The sequence below is a fragment of the Perca flavescens genome, chromosome 1 (genome assembly GCF_004354835.1).
Source record: "Perca flavescens isolate YP-PL-M2 chromosome 1, PFLA_1.0, whole genome shotgun sequence".
NCBI lineage: Eukaryota > Metazoa > Chordata > Actinopteri > Perciformes > Percidae > Perca > Perca flavescens.
Genome location: NC_041331.1, coordinates 14427384 through 14446873, shown reverse-complemented (window position 1 = coordinate 14446873; position 19490 = coordinate 14427384). Strand labels below are relative to the sequence as shown.

At 41.5% G+C, this 19490-nt stretch overlaps 1 protein-coding gene across 1 annotated transcript in view; it reads left to right on the top strand.

The window, feature by feature from the left end:
* The window catches only part of znf609b (zinc finger protein 609b), an 86837-nt gene that overhangs the window by 51256 nt on the left and 16091 nt on the right, over positions 1-19490 (top strand). Inside the window, exon 3 of the mRNA XM_028586532.1 lies at positions 9066-9291. Within this exon, the coding sequence (XP_028442333.1) occupies positions 9066-9291 (226 nt within the window). The remainder of the gene's footprint in view (positions 1-9065; positions 9292-19490) is intronic.

Below are 19490 nucleotides of genomic sequence, written 5' to 3'. Positions count from 1 at the left end.
AATGGTTAAACAATCAACAGGGGCCAATAGAGATCAATCATATTCTCTTCAGACTGGGGTTGGCAAACTTTAAATACGTCAGAATATTATTATTGATTAGATTTCCATTCAGGTTGTTACAATTTGATTAAAACCCTATTTCCATAACCCATTTTCAGACTCTTTTCTTCTTCTGTTTGACAGCATTCAGAATAGCATACAAATTCATATGTCAATCATAACAACAAGTCCGATGAATGGGCACGCAGTACAAGCAGTATATAAACATTTAATAAACACCAAAATGTACTTATAAGCAGAGATAAGTTTATTGTATTTGCCAACACCTTTTACTCCTCCTATGGGCACCCACACGTGGAGGCTGGTGTATAAATAGATAACAAATGACAATATAGTATAACACTATTGTAATAATATATGATATGTCTTCATAGGCAATGTTATAACTGTTGATAAATACTGTACACTTGAAAATGTCCTTATAGCTATGATCATCTATATTATGGTGTTATAAACCATTTATCAAATGTTTATACTGCACATAAATGATTATTATCATTTTCTTATTGATTAATCAATTAGTTTTTTGGTCTATAAAATGTCAGAAAATGGGGAGAAAATGTCAGTTTTTATCCACAACTCAAAGATATTAAGTTTACTGTCATAGATGAGTGAAGAAACTAGAAAATATTCACATTTAAGAAGCTGGAATCGGAGAACGTTTTAGTTTTTATTATAAAAAAAAAACCCTACTCAAACGATTAATCAATTATCAAAATAGTTGGCGATTAATTTAATAGTTGACTAATAACTAATCGATGAATTGTTGCAGCTCTACTTTTAAATTCTACATAGCGGCACTAAAAGTGTAGCATCTACATTTTCCTCATTTGGCGCTTCCTAATACAACAGAAGAAACGGGCCATTTGAATGAACCACATGCTCCACTGCCCTCCAGGTGGATTACCTTTACATATGTACGTTGTTATTGTTGTGGATTATTTAAATTTCACAGTCTCGTTGGCTTATTCTAAATTATTTACCTAACGTTATGTTTCTCTGATATTGAATACTGTAGCCGCTCTTTTGTACAATGCATGCTCTTCAATAGAAATAAATTACCCATAAAGCACTATTTTAAAGATGAAGAGAGACTGAGAAGATAAAGCCACATCTGCGGTTAATCCAAATGCCCCAGTGTGCGTTATTTGATCTGACCTCAGGACCTACTCGCCACTCAGGTGAAATGCAGGTCTCGACTTTGGTAGGAAAGGGTTACACAGACTCAAATCAGGCATGGGTATCTCTCTTAGTGTTATTGCCATTTAAGCTGCATTTTGATCGAGAAATAAAGCATGAGTGGGCACACAGCATCGGCTTGTGAGAAAGGGAAATTGCTTATGGTGCTTATTTTATAGCTACTAATGCAGAAAAAGCACCAGGAAGAAATGTGATTATATGGTTTAGCAGTGATGTGTATTGAACTGCTGTTGCAGACATGATTTTCTGTGACCTGTGAAAGCGGTCTCCTATGAAAGGGTAAACCATGACCATGAACAGGTCTTCATTATCCTGTGTCAAACATGAGGTTTGTGTGGGACAACTCTGTTAATATTGCTTGTTGGAAACCATAATATCCGCATTAAACATCACACCGTTGCATGATTTTGAATCCAGTGCGTAGATACTTTTAACTGCAATGGGTTTAACCCTATCTTATGATCCATGATGACAACATTTAGGCGTTTGACTCCCTTAGATTTCCTCCTGTTTTCATCTCTTTTGCTACCCAGTATTTGTGATGCATGACCTAACAAGATTATTTTTATTTCCAGATCATTGTTTGTTAGGGGTTTAAGAAAAAATCGATATACTTGAATATTGCGATTTTTTTTATTTTGCAATATTGTATCGATTTTCAAAAAGGCAATATTCATGTAAGACAGTGGTTCATGTTTATGTTGTGTTTAAACCCCCTAGTGTCCTTGCCTAGCAGTGCCTGACTTTTTGCTAGAAGCTAACAGTGTAGCTATGGCTGAACTTTGGTCTACTTTAGCATGTAAACATTAGCTCACTAAGAACCTGGGACCCACCATCCCAAACTGGCAGTTTGATTTTCTGTCTACTGAATTGTTTACCTAAAGTAATCTTCTTTGACTTTTATGAACATCATGTCTTTTTTTAAATATTAGTTGTTCTAAAATTATACTTTAAAAAAATCCCAATATATCTCCTTACGCACAATATCGAAATATATTGCAATATATTGAATCGTGACCCATGTATCGTGATACGTAGCTTATCGCCAGATTCTTGCCAATACACAACCCTACTGTTTGTGACATTAATGGTCATTTTCCACATCTTAATTTTTTCAAGTTTAATAGTACTTAGAGTAGTGGAGTAATAGCTGTTGAAGCATGTCATTGGTCCTCAGAGTCAAGTTAAGGCCCTTGTATTGATGACTTCAGTATGGTGCACAATAAAGCTGTCAATTTTTTTTTAATATTCAAATTATATTCAAATTTTTAGTTAGCCAGTTATTATTCAGCCTATTATTACTACCAGGCTTATGCATTGCCAGTGGCCCTATCAACCTCTGGTGGTTGTTACCGGGGATTTCTACTGGATGCATAACAGCTGCGGACCGGCTCCGCTGCGTGTCTGCTGCGTGCTCCGCCATCCGTCAATACCCACCGGGTCCGGATTTGTTGCAGAACGGCTGCAGCCGTGACTGACAGCTGTAGTCACGAGGACCCACGAGATCTCGCGAATTCACGTAGAATAGAACCACAAAACCAACAACAGTTTGTTTCCATTCAGAGGACTAGAGGGGAAACAGCTCTGTACCATGTTTTCAAGGTGTAGTGCAGGGAAATATGATCCGCCGTGAGCACGGTGTATTTTATTTTGAAAATTAACCGGATATTTATTTTTGTTTCTGTGCTCGACTTCCTGTCCCGCACTATCTGCCGTGTGCTGAATTGCTGCGAAGCTCTCCGGCGTCCGTCAAAAATAGAAGCTCTGCGTATCTGCTGCGGAGGGCTGCGGACTGACGGATCTGGGACGGAGTAGAGACACAGACGTTCCGCAGTCTGTGGAAATACACACACTGGCCCTCATTTATGAAACGTGCGTACGACCTAAAACAGGCGTGCGACGGGCGTACGCCAATTCCTACGCAAAGCTCGGCATTTATCAATTTGGACGTGAGCGTAGGCTGCAATCAAATCTCACGTCTGGTCTGAACTCGTGTACGCAAGTTCTCGAGTCAGTGTGGACTTGCGGTGCAGCATATAATCAGTTTAACAGGAGAAGGAGAAGTCATCAGTTGATCACGTATCAGTAATGTCAGATCTGGCTCTTTTAGAAGACCTCTATGCGCCGGTCTGCAACATTGTTTTAGCCTGGGGGGTTCTGCACAACATCGCACAGGAAGACACAGGGCCATAAATGTAGCGATGGAGCCAGATGACCCGATGCCCAGAGAGCAGTGTCCAGAACAGCCACCAACTGAGGGCTATATGAAGGAGACAGGATATTATTCCTCACTTTTAAAAGGTAGCCTATAGTGTTATGTTTGGCAATGATATTCAATACAGGAAACATGACGATGCACAACATTTTTATTTATTCTTCAGGTTTGTTTCTCTTTCAAGTGAATGATTTATTTCTGCCATTGACCAAGTTATTTTGGCTTGTTTTTCCAGCCCCTCTGCTGTCAGGAGACAGGGTCCAGCATGGGGGGGCGGAGGACACGCGCTCTCCCTCAGCTGTTGCCTCGTTCCGACGAACACGAGTAAAATAAAAGACACTGCATAAACTCCGCTACCGTGTGTTTATTTAATTATAGGTACACCTACATGTAGGCCTAATAGATTGCAATAGAAGCCTGTATATTACTATTAGGACTATAGAAAATGTGTCAAGGATGTATAAATTAAATAGGCTAAACTTCAGCTGGAGTCCGATTTACTACGGCAACACTGTTGACCTCATCAGTGATCTCTTTTCATCCTGCATTCTTTCTCCAGCCTTTAATACCAGTTTTCAGGCTGTCAAATAGTACACACGTTAGTGCAAATGAACCTGAGATATCAGGGTTTCAATCTCCACCTCTGAAAAGTTCCGCTTCTCAGCCGGATTACGTCTCGCCATGTCGTAAATTGTAGGGGCGAGGCCTCAAAACCCAGAATACATTGGGGCGTGATATTTAAATGACGATCGTTTCCAGCCGCCGCATTTATCAATGTACGACCATTCTTACGCTCGGATTGGTGTGATATGAACTTTTCATGAATCCCACGTGAAGCCTGTCGTAAGATGATTTCAGCGCTCATATCTGCGCTGGTTTCTACGTTAGGTTGATAAATGAGGGCCACTGACTTTAATGGAAACCTAATGGCTCCGTCGACGTTCCGCACCCGGTGGAAATTGCCGGTAATACGTTCTGTCCACTAGAGGGACTTCAAACAGTAGCCTAGAAGGGGCACCTACGTCACGGCGCATTGCATCTCTTGCACACCGCTTTGTTGGCATTCATTTTCCACCACATGCACACAGCGACAAATGCAAACCACCCAGAGTACCTTGTAATGAAACATTTTCTAACAAGTGTAGTACAGCGGCTCTGTTGTAAAAGCTAATGTGTTCGGTTAGCACAATGCCAGCATGTTAGAAAGCACAGCCAAAACATTATGCCATATAAACGGAGTAACAATTCCTGTTGGAACAGTATTTGCCATCCTCCTTTTGATTTCTAGCCGCAGCCTGTTACTCCCTCTCTGCTACTCTGTCTTTACTGTAGCTCCGCGCCCTAAGATCTCACAATGCCTCATGTTGCTAACTTATTGTTCATCAGATGTGACGTGACAAAAGCATTTTTTTTTTTACATGCGGTTTGACTAAGGCGTGAAGAGCAAGATTAACCACGTAAGCCAAAAATAAAATACACCTTTGAATATTAAATTCAGCATTCTATTAGAATTGTTTGTTTTTTCATTTTTTTTTTTATTTTTTACTATTCAAATTATATTCGACTTCCAACAGCCGTAGTGCACAATGCATCATTTGGTCAACTATATTCTAGCTCCTCACCGACCCACACAAGTACAGCCAAGACAGGTGTCTCCGTATGACACTGCAGTGTAATCCTTTCGTAATCCTCGCCCAAGCTCAGTGCTCCGTTTCTTAATCCCAACTCTAATAAACAAGTTGAAGCTGAAGTTAATGTGTCCAGTAAAAAAAAAAGTGCAGCAATCGTCTTGTCTGCCACGGGTGAGTTATTGTGTGATCACTGGAAATCCAGGCAGAGTTCCCCCCGTCGTCAGCACTGTGAGGTACACTCATAGGTTGATAGTCAGTTAAACATTATTCTTGCCATGGTGGCTTTTATCAAGGACTCAGCATGGGGTTTCAGTGAAGAAAAGGTTTGCGTGACATTCACAAGTGTGGTTTTGTGGGGCAATTTCAAAATCCATTTGTATAGTCTTGCAAGGAGGGAAGAAATCATGGAATTTGGCATCGGCTGAGCATCGAGTAGAGTCTTGTGTAATCTGACAAGTTGTGTAGTTCAGTCGCATGTGGTTTTTTTTCGAAAACCCTGGACACGACGTCAGGCATTTCACTGTGTGGGTTTACATTCTGCAGCCCCAGAGTGAAAGTCCTTTTGTTCACTCATCCATTGATAGAACTTGGAAATAGAGCTCCACTGTTCATGCACATTGTAAACTGGTCCCATTTCTGTTGTGATCCTATTTTAATTAATTTTGTACCCTTTACATAGTGAAGGTTTCTTTTAGTGTGCAGTGGCATTAGACTGGCTTATCACTTTATAATAATTATCCTGTCTTTTTGGCTTAATTGCTAACAGGATTTAAGTGGAAAAAAATAAAGTCAAAGCTAATCCAGGAAAGGTTAGATTGAGCTGTAACATTCATTAAGGTTTGATTCATAGAAACGATTAAACTCGGGTATAATAAAAATTGGATGGGAATTGCCAGCATTCAGTGTTTTTTAAAACAAAATAATTGGAGAGTTGAAAGGCTTCTCATGAGTCCTTGAACTACACTCTGCCATGACACTTCATACATCACTGCATCCAAGTGTTATAAGCCTCCTGCCATTTTAAATTGGGGTTAATAAGTCATCAGTAATGACCTGGTTATCACATATGCATTTGTTAAGTGTCTAGGCTAGAGTAGCTTCTCTAATGTGAGTATTTGCAAGTTTTCTCTATTTTGTCATTGTAAACTACATATCTTAGAGTACTAGACTGTTGGTTGGACAAAACCAGACATTAGCCATTTTTCACATTTTATAGACCAAACCATTAATCGAAGAAAAAATGAAAATAATAGTCAGTTGCAGTCCTGTTCAAGGCTACGGCCCTTCTTTAATGTAAAGTGTGCACATGCCGTAAAAGAAAATGGTAATGGCTAAAGAAATGAAGAAAAAGAAATGTATTGCTGGCTGCAAGGGGTTGTTTGGGCCTTACCTTGAGTCTGCATCAGTGGCTAGGTCAAGCACAGCAGACGCCAGCCCAAATAGTGTTAGTCAAAGATGTCCTTGTGCAAGTTTTGTTGTTTGTGGTGGAAAACTGGAGGTCGTCGTTGTCGTCTTGACAATTTTCAGCAAAAGTCAAGTAGGAAAACAGATGTAGGCTCTTTGTCATCAGATCAACAAAGTCAACAACCCTTAACACGAGCACTTAATACACCTAGGCCTCTGAGTTTATTAATAAGTAAGGCACACTGTCAGCTCCAGGAAATTGATAATGTGAATCTAATAATATGAGCCCGCTACTTAACCTAACAATTTCATTAAGGAAAGGTTATTTCCAGGTCATTATTAAGTCCCCCTAACCTTGGTCACAAATCCCCAAAATGTCAATCCCAAAATGTTGACACAATCAGTTTGAGGAGTTGAGTCAATTTAGAGGAAGCTCTGCATGAACCTGTTTGCATCGTTCCCTGTTGGCTGTCACTCTGGAGGAGTGTTCATTGTGTGGTCGTGTCTGCGGCTCTGTGTGTCTCCATACGGCCCAGGAACAGTGTGTGGTGACAGCTCGGGTGATTACCTGTCCGGTCTCGTTCACTCAACCGGTCTGCGGCTTGGCCACATCATGCATCAGAAACTGACACACGGTGATTACGGTGTCGTTAGGCCTCCCACTCAGTCGCTCTCTGCACATGCATTAAATTGCTCTTCCTCTGGGCACCGGGAGAAATGGGCCCATTTCTGAAAACCCATGAAATATGAAGCTTCTTTGATGACGACTCTTGAGCTAATATTATATTTCATCAGGGACTAATGTTTGGTTTTCCAAGCACTCAGTTCATCACGAATTCAGATTCCTCATTCAGTGATTGATCTGAAATGTCTCCCACGGCATAATTCATGGCGTTATTGCGTTCAAATAGTTAGATTTTGAAGTAATCATCAATCACAGCATTTCTTTTTATTTTTTTTATTACTCTCAAAACAAATTAATTAAAATTTTATCGAAACATATTGTTCACCTCAAGGAAAATGTATTCAGAATCATATATTCTAAAAGTACGTCTTAAATGGAGTCACAACAGTAAAAAAAAAAAGTACTTTAAATGCTCCATCATCCTAGCACAGTTTATGCTTTTATCTGGTAGGTTATTATAACAAGCCTTGTGTGACTCAGTCTTGCAAGATTGCAATCATTATGAACCCCCCCAACGACTGGATGAATGCCTCACAAAAAGAGGGAAAAACTGTACTTCAAGCATAGTCTAAATGTAGCAGTAATAGAGCATCCTGATGATTTTTGTACGTCACCCTAAAAAGCTTTATACTAAGTACAGCTGAAGCAAAATATCATTAGTTTTGCAGGTATTTGGTCAAAATCCAAATACTAGACAAAAAAAAAGTCTGGTTTATCATCTAGAAACCAAGACTGTAAATTCTGTGCTAGTCCATCTACTAAATGCTGAGATATTTCCCAGGATAAGTACTGGTAGAGGTAAAGGGAAAGGTCAGGGGATCAGCAAAGTCATTGGGATTCATGCTTTGGGGAACATGGACAATGTCATCCCTACGTGGATCAGAATTAAGCAGTAACTTCGATATATGCTGCGATCACACTCTGTTTGGAACAGTAAGTCGATTAAAACAATTATTTAAAGGGTGTGCAGGCTTCTAATCCAACAATGTTATTTTGTCTTCTAAGTCTAATTGGATCCAGCGTTGGCAGCGTTTTGCCGAGCACCGAGAGGTTTATGCCCAATTAATAAATGTGTGGTGTTGGCTGCGGCGTGGCATTCCTCCTGCAGTTCCGCGCTAATAATTTGGAGCGCTTTAATGTCGACCGCCTTGAATAAGGAGCACTAAGCCTGGTGTCACCGTGGCCCTTAAATCACCATTAGTCTCCCTCTCTCGGTCTCTTTTCCGCCTACACACTTATCTACCTCCAGTTGTCTCTTGTGCGCTTCCCCTCAGTTGCTCTCACCATTTCTGTCCTTTTTATTTTCATTTTCCACGTAGCCCCCCGTCTCTTCATTGCTGTCACCGGGTGTCAGAACAGGTGGAATCAATTACTGACCCTCAGCAGCCTGCTCCCTTACCACAACTAGCTATATAATTGAGGGAATTAATGAGCGACCGGCCTGTGAGATGATTTGGTGTCAGGGATCTCACTCAGCGGTGTGCGAAGGAGGAAAACTGGAGGAGGGATTGTTGGACCAATCCTGCGTAACTAATTCTGTCCTTCCACAGTGGCAGTCAAAGCAGTTCACATGTCCCTACTTGCCTTCCCTGCCTGCTAATCACCTTTAAGGTTGAGGAAAGACAAAAGTATATTACAACAGTAATATACTGTATCACTCTTTTACTGATTTAAGATTGCTTTCAATGGCCACTGGCATACCAGGATGACTTCCATGCGCTCAGATATCTTTGGAAACATGCCCTTATTGTTGTATCCATTGGCTGTATCTTCACATCTGCTCTGTATGTGTTTGTACAGTGGTTCTGAAGTGTCTCATGTGTTTCCCTCTCTCTCTCTCTCTCTCAACCCCCCACTTCTTTCTTCACAGATGGAATCTCCTGTCTCCACGCCAGCTCCTCCCCCCCTCCACCTTCTGGCCACAGTGGGCAACAGTGAGATTTCCTCGCCGTGTGAGCAGATAATGGTGCGCACGCGCTCCGTGGCCGTGAACACATCTGATGTGGCCCTGGCTACCGAACCGGAGTGCTTGGGGCCCTGCGAGCCCGGCACAAGTGTCAACCTCGAAGGCATTGTGTGGCAGGAAACTGAAGACGGTGAGTGGAGTGGTGTAACGTGATGTTTAGTGGTGATGAGAATCTTTTGGGAGGCTCTCTGGTCTTGATGATCACTGTGTTGACCAAGCAAATAGGAGAGAGAAAAGTGTGCGGATTGTAAATCAGTGGATTTTGGGAATCTGTGAATCCTTAATCGTAGAGGATAAAAGTCCCCCCCCCCCCCCACACTGTTTAGTAAATCTCTTCCTTGTCAAACAAATGAGTCCTGTATTTTAAAAGAAAATAAGCAACAAATATATGGGATAGTTGGTTTTGTGCTTTGATATACAAAGTCAGTGTGGTTGCACGCAGACATCAAAGAGGTATTGCTTTTTAGTGAAGCCTCTGTCTTAAGTGAAGCCTCTGTGGTTTAAAAAGTAATCATCTTGCTGTCATTATCATACATATTTTGCCTTCTACATGTAATTAGATTGCCCTGAACGCCTCAGGAGTTGGTGGTGGTACTAATGTGTGCTTCAAGAGCCCACATGCTGCATAGCATTGCCAACAAGAATAGTAGTTGGCTGGCAGTTGATTTGTTATTTTTTTTTGCTCCAGAGAATGCAGACGGGAGTTTGTTGCACAGAGATATAACAACATGCCTCATAACGTAAAGCACTTTCTTCTTCTTTTTTTTTTGCAAGGCTGCCCTTTGGGAATAGAGTTGGCTTCTCTCCCGCGGTGCTGTCCGAGTGAAATCTGAGACTCTCTCTCTCAATTTTCCTCCCTTTGATCGAAACCACATTCAGCTTATTTAATTTAAAGATGTATCACCAGCGCTATCGGGTTCTGCTGGGTCTGAAAAACTGCCCTCTTTTTTTTCTGTCGTGCATGTGAAATAATGCAAACACCTAATCTTCAAAGCAGCTCGCGCTCAGTCGCTCTGCGGGCATGCTGAGTACAAATCGCCCACACATCCCCAGTGCTGCTTGTTGGTTCACTTGGAGGAACTGAACAGAAAAGGGTCCCTGCCTCATCAACATTCCCCAAAGCACAGTCCCTGCTATTGAGTGGCTCCCCCACCACCCCCCTCTCTCTCCCTGTTTTTGATTTTTGCTCCAACCCTGGGCTGTGTCAGATTCACCCCTGTTCTCCTCTCTATTGCAACCCTTTTTTTCAAGCATCCAGCCAGTCACCCCTTGACTCTGTTTCCAAGCAAACTGGGAGAGAGTGAGTGCAAGGCAGGGTGTTGGGGGGAGATAGACAAGGCTACTTCTGTTAGTGACACAAACATGGCTCAGGGCCAACACCAGTACTATGTTTGTGCTCCCTCATTCTCTGCCTCCCACAGAGTGATTGACCCTCCCCCCCCCCATCGCCCTGCCCCCCTTTCCTTTCCCCGTCCAAGTCTGTCCTTTGCCTGCACTCACTCTCTCAGAGCTGCTATTTTGGCTGAAAGAGGTTGTGGTTTGGCCTGATGGGGCTGTGTTTTCTTCCTTCTACTCTGGCTCAGTGGGGGGCTGGTGGGAGTTTTTGAGTGGTTTTAAAGGTGGTATGGTGGTGGGAGGTGGGGGGAATCTCATTTCTCTGTCATACCCTTTACCCTACCCCTTCGTCTTATGTTTTCACCCCTAGCCCTTACCGCTCTGTTTCGAGGGACAAGGGCTAGGGGTGAAAACCTACCCCTATGAAATGAGACACCACTCGGTTACGTCATCATACAGCGCCGCTGGCTGGCTGCTACGTCACCAGAGGCGACGAGCATTGATCACAAACTTCCAAGATGCCGTCTGCGAGTGAGTGTACGTCGATTTGCGTGGGTTTTGACAACCGTGTCATATGCATATATGTAATTTATAGTTCTTTTCTCTTCACTTTGGTGGTGGTGCAGATGCAGGTGTTCTTGTCGGTGTACTACTTAGGTCTGTTTGCAATACATATTTGTATACACACTGCATGGTGTGTTGTATATCTGTTTCAGTTAGCACCGTTTTGAATGTCATTGATGTTCAGAAACACTTTGTTGACAAAGATCTGTCTTTATTACCCAATAAAGTAAACCTAACGGGCAAAAACATGATATTAAAATATATATTACAGAACCATTATCAACTATTATAACTAGCGCTGTCAAACAATTAAAATATTTAATCGCGATTAATCACATTAATGTCATAGTTAACTCGCAATTAATCGCACATTTTGATCTATTTTAAATGTCCCTTGATTTCCTTTTGTCCCATTATTTTTTTTTCTCATTTTAATGCTCTTATCAACATGATACGATACTTTTAAAACGGTGCCTAAACCGAAAGATATATATATTTAAAAAAGGAGCACCTTATTCAGTTGTATTTGTCTGTTCTGTATGTTCAAAAATATAAAACAATAAAAAGTTGATCTAAAAAAAAAAGGAGCACAAAACGGTGAAAACAACCACTGGATGGGAAAAGGGTATTTTACAATTACAGTGAATGCACCACGAGGCTGGCGAGGCGAGCAACATAACATGACTTTTTTTTATAGACAACTGCAGCTACAGTCCAGTGTTGGAGTCCTCTCCAGTGAAATACAGACACACTTTACACCGTTTAGCTGTAAACATTTTAACCGTGTTTAATCCAGCTGCTAGCTAACGGTAGACTAACGTTACCTGCTGCTAAGTGTAGTGTTGACTGGCCTCCTCTGCGGCAATGTTTCAGTTCCCTCTAACGTCCGTTTTCGGAGCATCAGACCGAAGCGCAGGCATCTAAGAGGCACCTAAATAAGGCACCGAAATCCGCGTTGCTATTTGGTACTGTAGAGAACGGTCGTTAAGGCACCGGTGCCGTATTAGCACCGGGTCTCGGACCACATTCAAAACGCAGATCTTTGTCGAAAAGCGACTAGTTTGCAGGTATGTACTACTTGGCCGGCTCGCAAGAAAGTGCAAACAAGTGTGTGCAGCGTGCATGTTGTTTTGTTTTCCGGTCTAGCTAGATCCGGTGTGGTGTTGTAGTTTTTCTAACGTTACTAGTTGTTGCAACAGCATGTGAAAAAACTACAAAGTTTGCTGGGCCAAAAAGAACGTTAATTTCGCGATTAAAAAAAATGTACGCCGTTAAAATGGGTTTGCGTTAACGCCGTTAATGCGTTTAACTGACAGCACTAATTTGAACCATAACTTACATGTCACACACATAAAAAAAGGCACTCAAATGTATACAACTCCAAAAAGACACACAAGACCAGAAACAAACTACAGCTATTCTGAAATTCCAGACCACAGTCTTTGATGCCTGTTGGCCAGTAACCTTTCCCTCCAACCCCATTTCTTTCATTAGTGTCCTGTATCATAACCAACAACAATGTACATGCATGGACAGGAATGAGTTACAAATTATTACAATAATACAACAGTACAATAATGAATGGCTGCAACATGAACGCATGACTCACTCCCATAGTTGCTTTGCAGCATATTTTGATTTGAGAAACTTCCTCCAGCGTCCCTGTGTGTTACAGGACGGTATATGTAAAGCACATATCGATGTCTCCAAAGCAAGCAGTGTTATGCAACGATATCAAACGAAATTCGCTGCTAATGGAGTTTAGTTAACACTGTAGACATGCATGGAGTCCATTCAAGGCAGAGAAATGCGGGACTGTTGTGCAAATAAGCAATGTAACGTTAGCGTAGCAAACTAACAATTAAAAAACACGTTTCAATTAAGAACATGGTTGCAAATATATATGTCCAGGACTGTGTTGTAATTTTCAACAAGAGAGTCGTAATTTTTAGGGGTATCTACATCTCCCCCTTAGCCCTACCCCTCATCAAAACGAGAATTGGGATAGCCCTTACTCTCACCTGAACGCGCAAAACTAAGGGTAATGGGTAAGACAGAGAAATGAGATTCAGCCATAGTGTTGAAGGGAGGAAGGTGTGTGTGTGTGGGTGTGTGTGTGTGTGTGTGTTTCTCTGCATGTGTAGCACTCTGCATATGTAGCACACAGGTTGTTATGGCCGTCAGAGCTGTTGAGACGAGTAGGGTTTCCAGAAGCTAACCCACTTCCCTTTCTTTGAAGCCTGTTTTTTTTTTTTTTTTTTTTTTTTTTTATCTCAAACTACACATGGTAGAAAATCACGAGATAGAAGATGAAGAGATATGTTTTGAGAACGACAACTATGTTGTGGCGCTCAGTTGTCTGTAATATGTTTCTTCCATGTTGAGATACACACTATGTTCCCATGTGGTTTTGTGTTTGAGACACCACAGCTTTTTCATTGTCGACAAAATCGGCTACAGTTTTGTGTGTTAACGGAATCTGTTGCAGCTAAAATGTGTGCTGTTAAGAAATTAGATAGGAAATTGTCAGTTTTACCTGTCATAAACGGACATCAGTGTAGTCGGTGCTCTTAAAATGTAATCTGTGCTAAAAAAAATTCTAAGGAGGCATTTCTCTATAGCCTCCATTGTATTGCATTTTGCACACTACATTAAACAACACAAAGATGTGTGTTCATTTTACATCATTTTAATGGCACGAGGCCCTAACAACCCACTGGCTAGTTTTAAAATGAAAGAGACCCAGATGCTGCTTACTTCAAACTGCACTGCCATTCTGCTGTTTTACCCTAAGAGACCTATGAAAGCAGACTTCTGTCATTGTGTTGCAAATGAGCAAATGAGAACCAAATGAGGAAATCAAGCAAATCCAGGCAGAGTACCAGGGAAGAGCAACAAACAGAGGCCCCAAAGACATAGCAGAGGCATCCTGATTAGCAGTGAAGTTGAGCACTGCCCCCCCCCCCCACTTCTCTGCATGACAAGTCTCATACAGAGCTGTTTAGGCAAGCACTGTGTGTGTGTGTGTGTGTGTGTGTGTGTGTGTGTGCGAGTTTCATTTAGCATGCCAAGCAACAGCTGCTTCATCACCTCCGCCTTTCGGCCTTGTGGGAGTAAATGAACAACAGTTCTCCCAGTAATTGTCTGTGCCTCACCCGGCTCACCGAGTGCCGGAGAAAGAAACAGACGAAGAGGAAGCAAGCGACACCTAACCAACTGCGATCACGTAAGCCACACCTTTGGTCAGAGCGGACGAGTATCTTGTCTGATGAGGCCGAATACATTTCTCATCCTGTGTAATTTGAGGATAGATGTAGCAGCCCTTTCAGTCAAATGTGGATACCGGCTAGACTGAATGTGTATGTGGATTGCTGATGAATGGGAAAAAAACAATAACTTTCATAAACAGTTAATTTGATGGGTTTAGTCCTGTGTAGGAGAATGAATGGATAATATGAGGTGAGTGAAAGGGAGTCGGTTTCATTCAGTCAGTCTGGGGTCGAGTGAAGCGTAGACAGGGGGTGGGGGTGGGTTGCAGAACCCGTGGTATTTTAAGGCCCAACAAATCCCCTGAGCGCAGACAAGGCAGTGGCAGCTCCCAGGGTCGTGTCAGCAGAGAGATGGGCCAACCCCCCCTCCCAGGCTTAGCGTGCTGATACCTCCAAATGTCATCTCTAAAATGCTGGAGAAGTTTATTGCTCTTGAAACGCAGCCCAGAACGCCTTGGCTCCTGCTCCAGGGCAGAGGGAACACAGAGGGGGGGCCCCTTTTGGCCAGACACCGCATCCATTGCCAGTGCACCCCCATCTCACAAACCCCAACCCACCAGAACACAGCAGGCTATTCCCCAAGCAGGTCCCACAGCTTCTTAAGCTCCCTAATAGATAAATAATACAGGCTGTTTGGTGTAAATGTTTGTGTCATGGATTATTATTTATGCAACACACATTACATCATTGTAACATTGCAAGCATTGGCTTGGCAGTGTGAAACGGATATTACTGTATAAACATTTGAGTATTTTTTTTTTTTTTTTTTTTGCTCTATTTTTTTAACCCTGTCAGAGAGTTGAGAAGGGGAATACAGTATTAAAGGAGCACTTGGCTGTGTAGCTCACTTGCCAGCTATGCTTCCTTGCTCTTTTGAAGACCACCTGTCAGTGGCCTCATTGAAATGTTTTTACAAAGGCGAGCGGTGGCTGCTCTCTGTGAACTCTTCCTTGAAATAAGAGTGAGCATTCTCAGGAAGCCTGTAGCCCTCTGCCAGGTCAATGAGCAAGAAGAAGATACAGTGGGAAATCAATCACAAACTTCTGTTAACCGTAGAGGATATACTGAAAAGGAAAGAACAAAAGTGAAACTCCTCTTTCCTTTCTCTGGCCCACTCTGTAGGTTTTCATTTGCCAGCTGCTTAGCCATGTTTACTTTCCAACCTACCAAGCCAATCTTTACCCTCATAAGTGTTCACTATGCAAGAGTGGAAGTGGCCAATTTCCACGGAGGGAAAATGAACACTCCCATGTTGTAAAGAATTCACCAGTGTTCCTAAATATGTGGTTGGAATAATACTCTGCAAGCAACTTAAGATATCAATGGCTCACATTATTTGAGGGAGGAGACTTGTTAGTCAAAAATTTGGTCTCCAAGTGGAGTTACCAAGATGGCGCCTGAGTGAACTCAAATCTCTTTAGAACGACTTGATTTCTAGTTCATATTGGCTCAAAACTGCAAGCAGTTAAATGGTCTCCAAACATAAATCATATGCCTGGAGGAATTGTGGGCTTTGCCAGTGGTTGTCATAAGATGTCATGTTTGCTATATACACGTCAACAAGAGCTTGAGTAATGTGCCTTTGGCAGAGCTGTCTCTTAATCGGAGCAACATCTCCTATAAGGAAAAACACCAGAGGATTTGTTTTGACAGAGAGATTATAGATTTACCCAGATGACATTTAAGGAAACTGCTCTTTGCCTCACTACAAATAATTTACAGTAATAAATGCACGTGAAGTAGGTAGAGATGCGACACGGCTGCTGTGTTGTGGTCTACTCCCACCGGGGCGAAACTGCTGCATGCGGCTGATAATTCTACTCCGGTGTGGACAGCATACTAATGCTCCCTTCCTTTTGCCTCTCAGTGGTATGAGAGAATTGACCTTCTCACAGGCTGTTATTCTTGTCAGGGAGAGTGACTTTGCACTTTTACCTCTTATGAACCGGAATGCAGCCTGAACTTTTCAGACGGTGCTCACTTGAATGCTCTAAGATTCAAAAGAAAACCATCAACCATACTGTAGTTTCATTTCCTTGTCACTGGCAAACCTTTTACTTTATTACCAAGATGTGAACTTTTTATGGTATCAGTGTTTTATTTCTTGGCTTTTTTCTTTGTAATACTTTTTCTTTGAAAAGTGACATAAGGTGTAGTTATTTTCACAATTAACTGTTGAAACGATAAAAACACTTGCAAATGACAAGGTAGTACAAAATGTAAACCATATTTTGGCGTTTAATTTTAACCTGTGTACTTAATATATCCTTAAACATATTTTCTTTTTAACAAAATGAACCAAAACACTGACCATGTGACTGGGTGATCTTACAGTAGGTAGATAGTAATGGGAATAAATATGAAACAAAATTGGAATTATACCCTGTAAACTAAAAAAAAAACATGGTTTGAATTGAAATCAAACACTAAGCAACTAACAAAGTATATATTGTATTACCTATTCATCTGCCAATTATATTCTAGATTAATTGATTAATCGTTTGTCAGAAAATAATATATATATATATATATATATATATATATATATATCGCAGTTTCTCATTTCTGCCCTCACTGCACACAGCTTAAAGGTTAAAGACAACAGTTGGCGATGAGATGCCGAGAGTTGGACCAAAAGTATTACAGAAATGAACAGTAACGGTAACGAGAGAACTTGATTTACGAAAGTATATACAAACTGTCGAGGGAGTTACATTGGTCCTCATGCGACATGAGGGCACCTTAAGGAGTACAACCCAGGAATGAATCTAGTAAGCATATTAAGGGTGTCACCGAAATTAAGTTATAATCTTGAATTTTGAATAAAAAAATGGAATCGTCGATGCTGCCACGCCCCCGTGTCACGTCCACTCGGCTTGCCAAGCGGGAAAAAAAACAACATAGAAAAAAACACACACGTGTAGCCTGCTCGAGGTAGTCCATTTCCTGATTGATTCCACCACTCCAGTGGAGGCGCTAATGAGCTAGATTACTACACACACAGTAGCAGAAGAAGACCAGCTACACACACACACACACACACACACACACACACACACACACACACACACACACACACACACACAAAACGGAGCATACGCCGATCGCACTCAGCTTGAGCGAAGCGCTGCCAGCACGAATGAGGTAAAAAAAAAAAACAGGAGTGAGTCTGTTCATTCTCCCGGTTCAGTGACACTACTTGTGTTGAAGTGCTGTGAGTCAGTCAACCTTCTCTAACTTAGCTACAGCCAGTCAAAAGATAGCATGGCATCTGCAGATGCAGGAGACCCATGGACAGAACTTGAACCCCCCTCCTCTTTCACTGAAGTCGCCGGTGTGGAAGTATTTTGGATTTCCAGGGAGTTATGTTGACAACGTTCGCGTTGTCGACAAAAAAGCCACAGTTTGCAAGCTCTGCTATGTGCATGTACCATGTTCTTCCACTGGCAGCACGACTAACATGGCTGTTAATATGTGTGGTATATGTTCAATTGTTCGGAAAAAGTTTAAGACACTTAATTGTTCAGAGAAGACTATGGACATGGCTGTTTTATTGTTTTTTGTTTGTTTTGTTGGAAACTTGAATGTCATCTTCTCTGAAGAAGACTGCTATCCTGACAAGCCAGACCCACATCAAGATGTTGGGTCTGGGACCTCACCATTGGCAGGGCTCAATCCAAGGGGCGGGATAAACGGTTGTCTTTCAAATTCCCTCTGCACTCAATAGGATAGCGCTACAACCAGGCAGAGCAACGAAGAAGGTAGCAAAGCCAGTTGATAGATTAAACTTTGGCCGTATCCGGTCAGCAAAACTCCAAACACATCTTCCTTTTTTTAAGAATGACTTCAGTGCCGTTCTTTGTTCTTTTCTCAAAGAAAAGCTTAACTCCAAGTCTTCCAGAAGACCGCTGTTCCCAGCAGCAGCAGCCATAAGCCCGCCCACCGACTCTATACACGACCTGACTAGGGTTTGGTTTTTCCAGCTAAGTCAACGGAGAGTGCCTGATTGGCCTGACTTAAATTTGGGTTTGGTTTTTTTTAGGCTAGAAGACTGTAGTCAAAAGAGAAACTAGATGGCAGGTTAGCCTATAAGTTATTGTTAAATGCCTTAATAAATTTTTAAATTTGACAATGTAGTGTGGTACATTACGAACAAAGGTATTATATTGCATAAACGTCTAGTCTAAAAAAGGCATAGCAACCTGTGCTTTAAAAAAGAACAAAAAAATGTTAAAACCGTGACCTTAGAATTGAAAATGTAATTGAATCGAGGATTTGGAGAATCGTGACAGCACTAAAGCATATACATGGAGTTCACAAGAGTTCAAAGATTTTTAGGCTAGAAGACTGTAGTTACAAAAGAGAAACTAGATGGCAGGTTAGAGATATAAGTTATTGTTAGATTATGTTGTTAATAAATGTTTTAAATTTGACAATGTAGTGGAACTGGCCAGTAGGAGTTGCTATAGCAACATCATGTTCAACTGAAACCAACTGGTATTTGTTTCATTACAACCAACAGTCGATATATTTAGTTAAATATCAAACCTGAACTTTGGCAACTGAATTTGAAATCAAAATAGTTGCTGATTAATCTTGCGTCGATCAACTAATCAAATAAATGGACAAATCATTTTATCTTTGCAATGTAACTTTCACTTTAACTTGCAAATTAACATAATACTAAAATACTGCAAGCACTACATTTCTCTATTTCACCAGTATCTCCGTTGCTAAAAGTGACTCATAACATTTTGTCCTAAATTATTGTCTGCCCAGGATAAGGTCAGGTTTAGGACTTTGTATTCTGACACTGACCTAAACGGACAAGCTTGGCTTCGTTTTCTGCACCACGAGTGCAGAAACTCTCTTAAAATGGACTGTTGGGAACATGCTCAGACAGCGGGAGACAGTTGAATGCTCAAACGCTTCATTTATCAATGTTATAGTTATTGCTCATGGCAGCACCCGGCTATCTTTTATCTTCTCTCCGTAATGAATACTGACACTATTTTTCTCATTATTCTCACTTTCTCGTCTACATGCAACCTTGATATGGGTGGTGCCTTAGTGCAGCGAAAATGGGGATATGAAAAGAGCTGTTTTCTAGCAGCATACAAAGTAACACCTGTCAATAATTACTTTAGTGTCTGAAGGTGTA